This window comes from Anopheles arabiensis, chromosome 3 (genome assembly GCF_016920715.1).
Source record: "Anopheles arabiensis isolate DONGOLA chromosome 3, AaraD3, whole genome shotgun sequence".
NCBI lineage: Eukaryota > Metazoa > Arthropoda > Insecta > Diptera > Culicidae > Anopheles > Anopheles arabiensis.
This window is the reverse complement of record NC_053518.1, coordinates 86,612,063-86,626,485: the sequence shown is the minus strand read 5'-3', so window position 1 is coordinate 86,626,485 and position 14,423 is coordinate 86,612,063. Positions and strand designations below refer to the sequence as shown.

At 44.0% G+C, this 14,423-nt stretch overlaps 1 protein-coding gene across 13 annotated transcripts in view; it reads left to right on the top strand.

The window, feature by feature from the left end:
• Positions 1-14,211, top strand: part of LOC120900863 (A disintegrin and metalloproteinase with thrombospondin motifs 1) — a 94,620-nt gene extending 80,409 nt beyond the window's left edge. For 9 of the 13 annotated variants that reach the window (XM_040308402.1, XM_040308404.1, XM_040308411.1 and 6 more), the window contains exons 8-14: positions 2,026-2,168; positions 3,536-3,591; positions 5,473-5,599; positions 5,703-5,867; positions 5,947-6,178; positions 6,467-6,567; positions 7,512-9,516. In XM_040308402.1, coding sequence (XP_040164336.1) covers positions 2,026-2,168; positions 3,536-3,591; positions 5,473-5,599; positions 5,703-5,867; positions 5,947-6,178; positions 6,467-6,567; positions 7,512-8,424 — 1,737 coding nt within the window. In that variant the 3' untranslated portion in view covers positions 8,425-9,516. Of the gene's footprint in view, positions 1-2,025; positions 2,169-2,724; positions 2,778-3,535; positions 3,592-5,472; positions 5,600-5,702; positions 5,868-5,946; positions 6,179-6,466; positions 6,568-7,511; positions 9,517-11,085; positions 11,376-12,424 lie in introns of those variants that run through there. The other 4 variants (XR_005739250.1, XR_005739249.1, XM_040308413.1 and 1 more) reach the window with 4 other exon arrangements.
• The last annotated feature ends 212 nt before the right edge of the window (positions 14,212-14,423 follow it).

The window sequence follows — 14,423 nt, the reverse complement described above, 5'->3', positions numbered from 1 at the left end:
GCTTTGGTTTCCACTTTTTTGTGGAAGCTGCCCAGCTTTGCGAGCTTTTACAATGCCTTGGTTGGTTGGAAGTAAAAGTTTTTGTGTTGGAATTAAGCTGTACAGCAAGAAGCAAGAACCAACACACATAGAAGAACAGATTTCCTTTCGTGGATGATCACTGCTGGCTGTAGAAACGGGAAGACCTCCCGGAGAGCGTTTATGGGAAACTCCACCCCAAAGGCAAAGGAAGCCACGAAGAATAACTTCAGCATTCCAAGCTTCCAAAAAGTTCCATCTCAAGAATTGTATTCGCAACATTGTTGCATTTTTATGTTCACTTAAATATGGCACACGTATCACTCCAGCAAAAATGGTGTCGTTCAGCTTTTACGAGCACACAGCCTCGTTCCCGTTTCTTTAGACTTCATTCATAAAGTCAACCGCACAACCATTTTTGCACCATTTTTTGAAATATCAGAAGCAGTTTTTTGTTTCACTTTTACTCCTTCTGTCCTGCGTAAAATATTGATGTTTCGTTCTCCCCCTCCAGATAACAGCGATGTACGAGATTTCCCATATCGGTAAACTATCAAACCGCCACCTCGTCCCCCCTCCCCGCAGACGACACTGCCGTTGGAGGGTAGCCGCGTGTTTAATGCGTGTTGTCGAAAGAACTTTTATTGCCCTTTTGATTCCGTTCGGCGGACCGTCCGAGGGAGCCCTCTGCTTCTCGAGCTTTATGGGCGTATCTCGCGCGCGCTCGTTTCATTCACCTCACCCAAAAAAAAAAAGACTCCGGGAAAGGAAACATCAACATCTAAATTTGTTGTTGGGTAGATAAAAAATTACCATCTATCGGAAACACCGCGTCTCGGCTGTGAAGGTCAACCGGCCAAAAACGGACGCAGAAACACGTCATATCAACCATGGGTTGTTGTGTGTGTGTGCGAGAATACGCCTCAAATATAGCTCCTCTCATACAGCTGTCATGTGCGCGAGCGCACACCTGTTTCTGACACTGCGCTCATCAGGTGCGTCTTCGGCTGGGGTTCGTCGCTTGGCTGTCCGCCATTTCGTCTGTCCGAGCTAACACACACCGGGCAGTAGGTGTGCTTCGTATGCTAATGAGTCCATTCATAAAACACAGGCCCAGCCGGGGCGGCAAACAATGGGGACAAAAAGGGGAGGGCCACCAGGTTGGGTGGGAGCTGTGGAACGGCAGTGTCAATGTGCGTTACAGTGAGCGACAAGTTATCGATCGCTGTAAGTCCAGCAGCAAGAGAGCTTGTTGCAGCATACGAACCCAACGGAATCGGAAATAGTTTCAAACTGCTTGCTTTTTGTTGTTTGCTCACGTCACATGTCACATGTCTGACGGCCGAGACGACACGGAAACTCGTACCCAATCTCTTTCCTGCTCCAACAACGACCTTCACGGGGAAATTATCTTCGATTGTACCCGATTACCCCTCACATTGGTTGCAGACTTTCCAACTGATCGGTAGTAGGTCCGGGAAAATGACACAACTCCGCCGGGAGCATATGTTTATCGGGTTTAATGATGCACGGTGACGACGGTTTACTTTCACCGCATTGTATCGCATGACAAAACGCAAATCTGTGACAGCGCGGGGAAGTGGAACTCATTGCTGCATTGCAATTTTAGGGCGCACAGAGGAAGTGCTCTCTATACCTTGTAGTTCGTGAATGGCATAAGAAGTTACTGGTAATGGTGTGGTGGGAGCAAGTTTGGTTTGGGCTTGCGAAGGGGCTTTCGGTAATTGGCAATTGTCGTCACGAGCGTGGTTCGTCGTCTGTTGCTAGTTTGGCCTTCAATTCGTTTCCTTCCCACCAGAGAGATGAGGTAATGCAAGCTGAGCTTTTATGAAATGATGAAGATCTTCAGGAACTACTGTGTTACATCAGCAGCGGGCGATGGTATAGGGTTAGAAGACCAATATACTCTTCCATTTCTCTTTCTTATCACATGCTTAACCTACAAAACATTCTCTCAACAATGATTTCTCCCCCTCCTCTCCCCAGGGCCGTGACGCAACGCCCTACCTGGAGCGGAACCGCGTCGGACGGGATGCGATCGATTCGGCGGCCGCCCTCACCGACATGGGCAAGTACCTGTTCCGGGAACGGAGGCTCCCGGTGTACGATATTGCCGTTGCCATCACGAAGTAAGTATAGCGCGTTTCGCGTCTGCCCGCAACTGACGCGCGGAACAATGTACCCAACTGCACAGACACAACAGGCGGACTAAGAGAACGACGCGGAGCAAGTGATTCCAGGCCAGTGGAGTGTCTCGAGATGCAACAAGAGATGCAAGTGACAATCAGTGACTACACCTCTACACGTACTATAGAGATGGCAGAGAATGGGGTTGGCCGAGGTTATAGTTTGCAGGAAGCTGTGGCCAAGTGTTGCGAATCTTCTGTTTGTAATCCTCCAGAATTGTACCATTCGGAAGATGACCCCTTTTTTGAGATCTGTTTGAAGAATCCCTCAAGATATCGACTATGTAGAGCTGTTCTCTATAGGTTAACATTTGTCCTCTTTCCTATTTTTTTCCTTCTTCTACAACCTTCATCGTTGATGTAGAAACTCCGTTCTACGTGCCGGTTTTAACAACCTCTCCGAAAACTCTTCTCTTCCTAAGTTTGACACTTTAAATTCTGGAACAAAAACTCTATAAACCAACCACTATTACTATGCACTAATCAAGCTCTTTCGCAGGTATGATATGTGCCGAAGAAGGAAAGGTGGCCGCTGTACGAAGGGCACAGCCGGTAAATGTTTCCTCCTCTACTTTCTTTTCCACTTACACAACTTTACTCTTATGTGCTTTTGTTTACCCTTAATTGCTATTAGTTACTCCTTTTTATTCTGTACTTTGCTAATAGTATTATCTTGTACTAGTTTTGTTCTTTTACCATTTTACTACTCAACTTAACCACTTCCCACTTCTTCCCGTTTTTTATTAGTTACTTATCTTGTTTAACCGTTTTACTTCTAATTTTTTGTGCTTCGTTTTTACTCACTCCTATACTTAACTGGCTAGTGTTCTGATTACGTCGGTTAGATGTTAGATGTTTTCAGTTTTATTTTATGAGCACCTCAATGCCTCAATAATCTGTGGAGTTGGTTTAACGACTAATCTCCTCGGCGGTTCTGCTGCCTCAACCGAAACGACGTCCCAAGGCTGATTACATCCAGTGTTCCTGGTATGCCACGCAAAAACGTGAATAAGATGTGATACACAGTACACAACGATTTACTAACATTACAAACACTCAACCGACTTAAAGACGTAACTACTTCGAACCACTCCTGTAAAGAGTTGTCGTTTATAGCGCAACAAAAAAACGCTTTAAAAGACATCACATGCTCTTTGCGATATCTACCTCCCTGAACAGAGTCGTCCACTCTACAGTCGTTACCTCCTGTGCACCGAACGGGGGAATTGATGCATTTTATTAGGGTGTCGCCCACCCGCAACCATTAACCGTATCGTTAACCACCAACCAATTAATTATTACCATTGCAGACTAGATATGTGTAGAAGGCAATATGCAAATGACGCGTGTAATCGCGGTACCGCAGGTAATTATAGGCCAACCGTCCGGCACACGCACACGACTGCTCGCTGTGTTGTGTTGCTGCATTGGCTGCTGCTGCTGCTCCTGTAGCACACAACTCACATAAATCCTATCCAGCCGACCACCAAACAAACATTTCAAAAAATGCATCACTCTTTTTTATCACTCCACTACTGTGTTGCTGTTGCTGTTGTTCTTCGTAGAGGATATTTTTCCATCACGCTATCTTCTACAAACACTACACCCCTTCACCATTGGGTTTTACTTTTTGTTTAGGCTAGCGCATTTACTACGCATTCACTATCGGCAGTTTTGCTCACCGTTTCACTATCACTGTCTGTTTGTACCTTTGCTATAGCTCTCTCGCTCTCTCTGTCTTTTTTGCTTTTTCACGCTCATCACGCACTATCGTGATTCTGTTTCGTGTAAATGATTTGTGAACTCTGTTCTCTGCTCTTTTTTTTCACCTCACTTCACTTGTACATTTTTTTTTTCTTGCTTTTTGAGCTCATCTATTGATGTTCCAAATGATACTTTACGGTACTGTTCTTTTCACCATTCGTTTCATCACGACCGCTGCACATTTGGGTTTGATGTTAAGATGTTTTACAGATTTACTTCACAAGCTATTGCATCTGTTTCATATTGTGCTGTTTCCTTTCTTGCATTCTTCCATTGTTATTTATTCTTGTGTCTGCTTCTATTACATTTTATTCTGCTTTATTTTTATTTTTTTCTATTTTGTGATACTTTTAGTATTACTTTTCTAAATTTTTATAAAGTTTTGCAATTTAGTTTAAACATTTGAAAGAATTTTATAATTTTTTAAAAATTTTATACATTTCATTTAAACAATATCTATGTGTAAATACTTTCTGAAGCTATCTGTGAAACCCTACTTGTACATTGTTGCCCTTCACTGATGCATCACAGGTTGTCTTCTTCAACAATGTTCAATATTGTTGCTCGCTGTACATTACTTTTCGACTTTGACATCTGTCAAGGAATGTAAATAATAAATACAAATACACCGAAACACACGCTTTTGTGGAGCACCAGCATGCAAGTCTTGGACCAAGACTTGCTAGCCTATATATATGTTTATATCGTCGCAACTAGTAGGTTTCAGCAATGTCATGACTACAAGATGGTTCATTCAGGTGTACATAAACAAAAGCAGCATCCGTTGAAAACATTTTTATATCAATCCATTCGTCTTCTATTATTTTCATCTGTTTTAATGTCTCTTATCTTTTTCCATTTTATGACACTTTCTTGTATACTTTCCAATAACGACTCTAGCGCCCTCTGTCTTAAAACGATGACTTCTTTACACTTAGATACTCTCTTATAGTTTCAAACCTTAGATTCGAGATGACCATCACATATCGTAGGACGATACTAAACGTAGTGTACATAGAGTATCTACTGTATTCTTGTAATGTTTAACGCTTTTCCTAATCTGCATGCACTACCGCTACTACCACCACTACCACTCACGCGGTAGAATCAATATAATTCAACGTCCACACTGGCTGGACCATAGCTAAACTAACCTGCTCGGGGAACTGTAGTAGAGGGCATCCCATAAACCCATCACACCATCACCGCCCGATTGCACACAACATCGGCTGCCCCAGGGTGTCGGCTGTAAATGTCGTGGTGATAGGGTGATACGGTGGTTGGTGCATCCACCCATTTCTCATACGCGAAAAACTGGTTTGGTTTGGTTCGGGCTCGGGAGGAGAGAGCGCAGTCTCAACCCGGCGATAGAGGCGCACCACCACAGGTGGTGTGCATCGAGCAAAGATTACGCCGCCCGGACATTCCTTACTAACTCTGTTTCTCCCTACCCCCCTGCTCCCACTCGTGGACACATCTGCAGGATTCGCCTACGTCGGTGGAGCGTGCGTGGTAAACAAGCGCCTTGAAAAGGTCAACAGTGTTGCCATCATTGAGGATACCGGCGGTTTCAGTGGCATTATCGTTGCCGCCCATGAAGTTGGCCATCTGTACGTATATCCGACCTCGAGGTCGTCGAACCCGTTGTATAGAGCCTCCTCAATGAGATATTAATAATGTGTCATCTTATTTCTGCTTCGCCTGGTTCGACAGCCTGGGAGCGGTCCATGATGGGTCGCCACCACCGAGCTACCTTGGCGGACCGGGTGCGGAAAAGTGCCGCTGGGAGGACGGCTACATCATGTCCGATCTGCGGCACACTGAGCGAGGCTTCCGCTGGTCACCGTGCAGTGTGCAAAGTTTCCACCATTTCCTCAAGTATGTTCTAGGAATGAGTTTTGGGGAGAAAAAGCCCAATTACTACACCCAAATACTGTTTTATCTTTCCCCTCCCTAGTGGTGACACGGCCAGCTGCCTGCATAATCCACCGCACGAGGACGAGGCGCTTGGACGAGCGCTCCCCGGTACGCTGCTGTCCCTGGACGCCCAGTGCCGGCGGGATCGGGGCACGTCCGCCTGCTTCAAGGATGAGCGCGTCTGCGCCCAGCTGTTCTGCTTCGATTCGGCCAGCGGCTACTGCGTCGCGTACCGGCCCGCCGCCGAAGGATCTTCCTGCGGAGATGGACAAGTATTATATGCGCGCCAGAATACACCAAACGCCCTTCTCGAGCGAACGTTTCGGGAAGCTCCATTACACTACTAACGAAATGTTTTGTCTTTCTCTCTCTTTCTCTCTTTTTTCTCTTTTTCTTCCCATAATTCTACGAACAATTCTTCTGCTGACTGTCGACGTTTTTTTTGGTACAATTACACGAATGTGTGCGCTCGTTGCTTGCGGTCCCCTGCCCAATTGCCCTCTCAAAACGTTGTACATCTCTTAATTCCTAAACCCCGTTTTATATTGACATATCAATAGCACTGTCTCGATGGTAGATGTGTTGCGGAGCATGAAAACATTATACCGGACTATTCGCAACACACTCCATCGTACACGCGCTACAATCAGCAGTCTGTGAAGTACGTATGATAAGTCACTCCCACCCTTCCTTCCACCATTCGCCACCGTGTGTGTGGTACAGAGAGTTTTGCACGATACCACCATTTCCATTCTCTTTCGCCTAACATCAAACATTCAAACACATACACACGCACAAAACATCAACATCAAATCGAACACTTGCATCAAACATCGTGCGCGGCCGTGGAGTACACCCTGAACAGCCTGAAGAGGTGAAGATGGCAAACAGAACATCAAGTACATCGCTTCTACGTAGTATCATCCGACATTTCGGCGAGAACACATCACAACAATCTCGAAGAACTCTGTCTTTAACTTCCTCTCCCAATTTCCCAATGCCCTGCTCAACATCAACAACTTCCACACAACATCATAAGCACACCGATCGCATCTACTACATCTACTTCCACCACCAATCTCATCCTCAAGCCGTTAAAGTCTAGACACTCCCATCAGTCAGCCAGCCAGCCAGCCAGCCAGTCAGCCAGCACCAGGCTCCTAGTGAGCGTGATACCGCAAACAGTGACACAGTTCCGGACACACCGATAGCGTACGATTTTACACCACGGAGTCATGTATCACACACGCACACACATACACACCCACATCTACACCATACCGTCCACCTGCAAAACAGCAACAACACCATCGATTTGTAAATAGTGATCTCACCATCAACAACTCCACCCCAGAACTCCCGTCCCCGTCTGTCTGTCGTGTCTCTCTGTCTCTCTTTCTTTCCCTGTCCGTCTCATCCTATTTGCACAAAAAGCGAAACCTCAAATCGTCCGCAATAACACCAACTCAGTAGAACCCGCAAAACCGATGGTCGGCAAAGCAAAAGCTGTCGAGCATCGAGCAAAACCAAACCAAATCAAATCAAAACCCCAAGCAAACCGAGTTTAACGCGCAACAACAATCTAACGGATCAACCGTTCTCTAGATATAACTACGACGACAAGTCAGATCAGCAGGAAGAATATTATGAACCGTCTAGCACGCCAACGACATCAACGACAACCAGCACCACCACCACCACCACAACAACCACCACCACCACCACTACAACACCATCACCGCCGCCGGCGACATCGACGAGGAACTACTACCAGTACTTCCATCACAAGTCCACGAGTACCTATCCCAATGATTACCATACAGCTAAAAGCCCTCCTAGCCCTAGTGATAATGGTAACGGTAATGGCAACCAATACCACAACAACAACAACAACAACTACAACAACGGGAACAACAACAATTACAATCACTACAACCCGACGACCAAGTCGACACCGTACAGTACGAAAACGACGACCAAGACGCCGTACGTGTTCAGCAAGTACACGTTCAGCTCGACCAAAAGCCCAACGACCATCGCCACGCCCCGACCGTCCTGGAACAATGGCAACAACCGTGAGGATGACAATAGTAACGCACTGCACTACAACAGCCAACAGCACCAACAACAACAACACCACCACCAACAGCAGAACAGCTATCCGCACGCGTACGGCGATGGTGGTGCGCATGATGCCACCACGGCGGCCACCATCACCACCACCACCACCACACGCAAACCGAAAGCCACCTACCATCCGGTGTTCGACGTGTACTTCAACCGGATCGCACAAACGACCACACGCAACCCGTACAACTTTTCCTACTTTGCAAAGCGCACCAACACGAACGCACTGAACGGCAACTATCTCGGCGCGAACAGCCAGCTGAGCGTGGCCAGCGTTGCCAGCGGTCGGCAGCCGGCCAGCAGCAGTAGTAGTAGTAGTGGTAGTAATGGTAGCGGTAGCGCTAGTAGTAATAGCCAGCCTTCTTCAGCACGGACGGGCCGTTACTACTGAGCTGTCGGTCGGTAAAAGCTTCCAGAAAAGCTTCCTTTTACTTCATATTTTGTGGTACTAGCGCACTAAAAGACGGTGTGCGGAGTGTGTTAGTGTGCTTTTAATGTGCACGCTTTGGGTGTTCTGTTCTTCTCTCTGTTCACAACACACAGCAATCTTCCCATTCAGCTTTCCCGCCATGCCAGTGTTTCCAGCAAGCGTTTACATCCGTTTTAGGAATGGAAGCGCTTGCCGGGGAGCTTGTGTGCGCGTGTTGTTAAGGCTGTTAAAAAGGGATTGTACATTTGCTTTGATGTTTTTTTTCACTTGTTTTTGCACTTATTTTTTATATTTTTTTCTGTTCTGCTTGTGTTTTGTGTACACTTTTTTATACTTACTTTGAAAGTTTTACGTTTTTAAGCTCTTACTTTTTCACTTTTGATTTTTTTGTGATTTTGTTATCACTTTTCTTGTTCTTATGACGATGAAAAGGAAAAGAACTCGAACTTATTCGTTTGGAACAGAAATCAAAACACACACAGGTTTGAAGATGATGATGATGATGGGGATGATAAACACGAATGTTGATAAGTTGTAGTTGCTTAAGTTTGTAAACTCAAAAGTCTGCCAAGTTGCACGGGAAAAAATTAGACTGTGGTCCATTTAAGATTCATTTCACGCGTGAAACAAATACCCAAACATACGAAATCGAACTGGCTCATTTAATACAACATTTATCGTTAATTAGTTTACCTGGTTTGCGAACTTACTGTGCATCGGGAAGAGAATTTGGTAGGGCTTTAACGTCTAAAGATAACAGCTGGTAAGGATAAGGACACGTAAATGTAACCCCTTTTTTAGGTGGGAAAACAAGATAACAGAATAGTAAAGGGAAGGAGGGAGGAAAACACTTCACCACGAGCAAGATTTTCGCTGGATTTCGAAAACGTACTGCTCCACTTTGCTTGGCCAAAGGCAGAAGATTTAGAAGCAAGCAAAAACATAAAAACCTTTGTTGCACATTTTAAGTCTGTTAAGAAATAGCTGGAAGCGGGGAAAGGATACGAAGAAGCAAAGAAAATAAAACAAACATACACACATACTAAGCACTCACAAACACACGTACAATATAAGAAGAGGCGAAAACGCTCACCCACTTGTGTGTGTGTGTGTGAGACTGCACGCATCCGTGTTCGCACCTATTTCGATCGGTAAGAATATTATTTTACAATTACCACTTTCTCCCTCTCCTTGTCTCTCTCTCTCTCTCTCTTTTACTGTCACATACACATAAACTCTGCACTGGCTGTAGTGGTGACTACTACTGCCTCCCACTAAGGCAACCAATGTACTTTACTTATCCTGTCGCTTCTCACCACGTTGCATGAGAGAGTAGTCGTCGGTGCGGGAGAACTTGGAACCTTTCTTTGGGTTACTGTGGGTACTTGGCTGTTTACTACTGTACAATATGATCAGCCCTTTCATCCAACACACCATTGCACACCAAGGCACAACAACAGGCATCCAGTGTCCTGGTTACTTGTATATTACTACATTAAACCTGATTTTGTTTGGATTCCAATGAACGCTTAGGAGTATCCTGCTCGTACCCCAAGCGTACAGCTGTCTGTACACTTCATCTACTCTATTTTTTCTCTGTGATCTTCTCAGTATCTATTCTTCAAAGCTACCGGATCGGATCGAGATATAATAGTGTGCGATCTGACTCGCCTACTCTGTCCAGTAACTACTTCTGTTGCATGATCACCTTTCAGATCTACTTCAACACTTGACTGTGGAAGACTTTCTACTCTACTTTACTCTACTTTACTTACTCTACTTACTCTACTTACTCTACTTACTCTACTTACTCTACCTACTATTTCGTACACAACTGTACGGACTTTTTTACTATCGATCTCTGATACCTTTTCGACTGTCTCTACTGTCTTTCCCTACCTACCGAAACAACTCTGTATGACATCCGGAACCCATTACCAACCAAAACCCAATTCTATTCACATGATCATCTCTTCATCCATTTCGAACGTAGTAGAGGGAAGCTTGCTGCTGTGGATACCTGTGCCTTTTGCTTACAATCCTTTTTAGCCAACTACAAAAAAAAACAGTAAAAAACAAAACCCAGTAGCGTTAGACATTAATATATCTATTAGCTGTTAAAGAGCCACGGAACACAAACGGAACAGCGTGACTGTGGTTAGTGCTTGGTTGGAGTTCTTCCTTAGCTGTATATAGGATTTAAGTTCGAATTGTACATGCGCCGACACGCAGAAAATTTGCATGCAAATGCATCACTGAAACGATGCCAACCAGCCCGGGTTTTGCATGTAAGATCATCAGCACGAACCCCTTACCGCTGCATGCCCCATAAAACCGAACCCGTCATACCGGAACAAGTATACAAGTAGCGCTTATTAGTGTGTAAGATAGTGTACAATATAAGCTTGACCCATGCGTCATCCCATTCGCCGTTCATGGTAGCGAATAAATCCCCCAATGTTTCCCCCAATTTTCCAAGTTAGCACCATCGTACAGAGCACATGCAAACAAAACCCTACCAACTAAACTGTACCCACCAAACCACCCACCACAGAGAGGCACTGGCCGTGTACATAAGTGCGTGCTTGATTGGTAGTCTTTCGTCTTTCGGCTTACTTTCAGATATTATCGGATTCCCTAAGTCCTCATTCCACAAGGTCCACCTGGAACCGTCGCTATATCTGATGGTTGGACGTAACCGAATCGTACCCTACCACACCTAACACAAACCTGCTGCGGGTGTATATTATACGTGTTTTGGCTATGCTAAAGGTGCCTGTGAGAGCGAGAGTGAAGATGCTACTGCAATTGTTTAATACGCGAAATACGAGACAAAAAAAATACCTAAAAATACCCTTAAAACGGTACAACGAATGGAAATGATATCGGCTTCTCACTGCCACCGATGAAAGGTAAACGGCACTTCGTTTACTGCACTATACCCGCTCACGCACAAGCGCACGAGAGCACATGTTAGTACGTTTGATCACAGACGAACAATATATAGTGCACCTTCTAATGCACAAACGGTCAACATTTGGCCGTGCAATGTTTTGTGATGCACATTAAATTGGAAATCAGAAAAAGAGAAATTTTCATGAAAGTTATAAAACTCAATGAAATTGGACTGATTGGAGGTACCAAAAACTAAAAGAAAATGCATGAAATATTACACCATTTAAAAGCAAAACATCTTCGCCCACCAAAGCATGAACACGAATGAAAGCAAAATTAATCGCAAACAAAAACAAAAATGTAACAAATTATGTACATTACTTGTAGTTAGTTAAGTAATTATAGCACAATCGCATATAGCTTTATACATATATATTGGCCCTTAAATTATAGTGGTAATGTTAAGCTCCTCGAGGTTTGGTTTCCAGCATATTTAGTACTACAAAACCCTTTGTACCAACTTTGATATATGCCAGCGCTGTTATTTACTGCACGTGATACCTTCAAATTGTACTATTATCATAAGATCCACCATCCACCATTTTCAAGCATAAAACAAAACACAACACCCAAAAATACTTCTCCTTCACACATACACGACCCCAGCATGCATCTCGATGCGATGCATGCGTTTTTAGTACATAAACACACTCCCATCGGCATCCCCTTCCTTCCTTTGTTGATAATTTCCTTTGCAAACAGGCCAAATTATTCACCCATTTCACACTCGTAGTAAAAGTAGTGGTAAAATAGTAGTAGTTCATATCTCATTTGTATGTATTCGTTTATTTTCCTCCCTTGCTCGCCTGAACCACGCTCTAATGGTGTCACACTTCTCAGTGCCCTAATCAAGCTGCTTGCAAGAGCAATGGAAGCAACTACAGGAGAGATAAAACACTCCATCCATTCCATCCTAGAGTTGCTCCTAAACCTATGCCTAGTCGCACTCACAACTAAATGGACATTTTTTTTTCGCTCTTTCCCCCCTTTTTCATGACCACAACAGCTTTGGATGATGAGGACAAGCGTTACAAAAACTTTATGAATGCCATCAAGCGGAAGCGATTACAACATCTGAAGGAACAGCTGCAGCTGCAGCAGCTGCAGCAACAGCCCGAGCTCGTCAGCAACCAGCAGTAGCGGGTGTGGGTGGTGTATCTGTGTTCAAAGCAAAGCAAAACAAAACAAAAACCCTCCGCTAAGGATATCCAAGTTCAGTTCAGTTTGTGTAGATGCAAGCGTTAGGGCGTTAGTGATTAAGCAGCTCACCACAGCTCACCAATATAAACCGCAAACTCCTTTTCTAGCGAGAGAGCAAGGAGAGCTAAAACTGAAAATTTACTGCTCCACTTACGCTTTTGACTTGACTTTAGGTGCATTTTTAGCTTTTTTTGTGTTTGGTATTTTACACTGCAAAACTACAAATTGTTCATAAAAGAAACCCTATCTGTGAGCTAAGCGAGAGAAAGAGAGATAGATAAAGAGAAAGATCATACGTTGCTTAGCATACGTGCATTGAAACTGCCGCCAACTTTGTTCTAAGAGCTAGAGCGATCTTAGTAAGCCGTTTAATAGTAACGTACGTAAGCTACCGAACACGTTAGAGTGATCTTTCGTGTCGCAAGCGGTAAACGCTCATCATCGTTTGCATGATAATGATAAAAAAGCCCACAAACACACAGATCGATCGCGGAGGTGGACTGGGTGGGCTTCAAACCCATCCCATTCCTGTATGACACTTCATAGGCTGCTTGCTTATCTGTTCAATGTAAATAGTTAGTGCGTTAGTGTCTGTTTATTATATTCGTTTTAGTACTTGCATCATACGGTAGCGTTAGCTCGTTTCGATAACATCTTCTGTTGTTCTAATAATGTGTATGTATGTAGGTGTTTCTCTTAACCCTTTTTTCCCCGGAGAGACGTGATTACAACGAAATAATGAACAAAAGAAGACGAAAAAAAACAATACAATACTAAGCGAAAGAGTTAAGAAGAAGAAACGGTACCTTCGAACAGGGAATTTTTTTTAGCGAGCTAAGCAAACAGGCAAAACATCGTTGAGCGAATGAGTTTTGTGGCGGAAGGAAAACAAACGCCTTTTGGGGTGATTACAAAAAAGGGAAGGATCTGTAAACGATATGGAATGAAAACACAAAAAGCAAACCACCCGTAGTAGGTAACAGAAAAGAGGGCAATCGAGCAAATCGAGAAGATAGGAAGCATATGTAGAAAGCCAAGAAGAGAGATTGGCACCGTGTTGGGTGTGTGTTGCCACCATAATGTAGAGTTTTAATTTATTGGATTTAAGTTATGGGATAGTGATTCTTTTCTCTTCTCCACTGCGTTTGTATATGTGTTAGAATTTTTGTTTGTTTTTTCTTTCTTCTTCTTATTCTTGCAACGATAACGATATATGCGTATCGTGCAGGAATCGAATGCTGAAACAGTGAGCGTGCGCCGTATCGTTGATTCGATCGGCCGCCGTGGAAGTTTTCGGCGACGAGCAAAAAAGGGTGTTTACACACCAGAGAAGTGCTAGGTATTAGGAATTTTGATAATTGATAACAATCGAAGCGAGTACAATACACCTCCGTCCACACGTAACGAAGGTACGCAATTTTTCGCGCGAATAGTGTGTATGTGGAGGGTATTAAGGAGGAAGGTGAACTCGTTCGGACGTTTATAGTAGTGCAAGAACGAAAGGTAGGCAAAGGCGAATGAGTGTATTTCGTTTATGTATTTTGTAAAGTGAGTATATCAATAAAGAAAAAAAAACTAAATTTATAAAACAAATATTTTGACAGTTGTTTTTTGTCTCTTTGTTTTGTAAAGTAAGATTTTTGGAAACATTATTTGACTGAAACTATACATCATCTCCCTAATCCCTTACTGGCATCAGGCTATAATGGAGACGCATGGTCTTTCATCCTACGAAGGCTCGGTGAACAATCGGGCTACTAGAACAAAGCCGGGTTTGACGGTTTTGGCACGGTATGGTGTGCCAA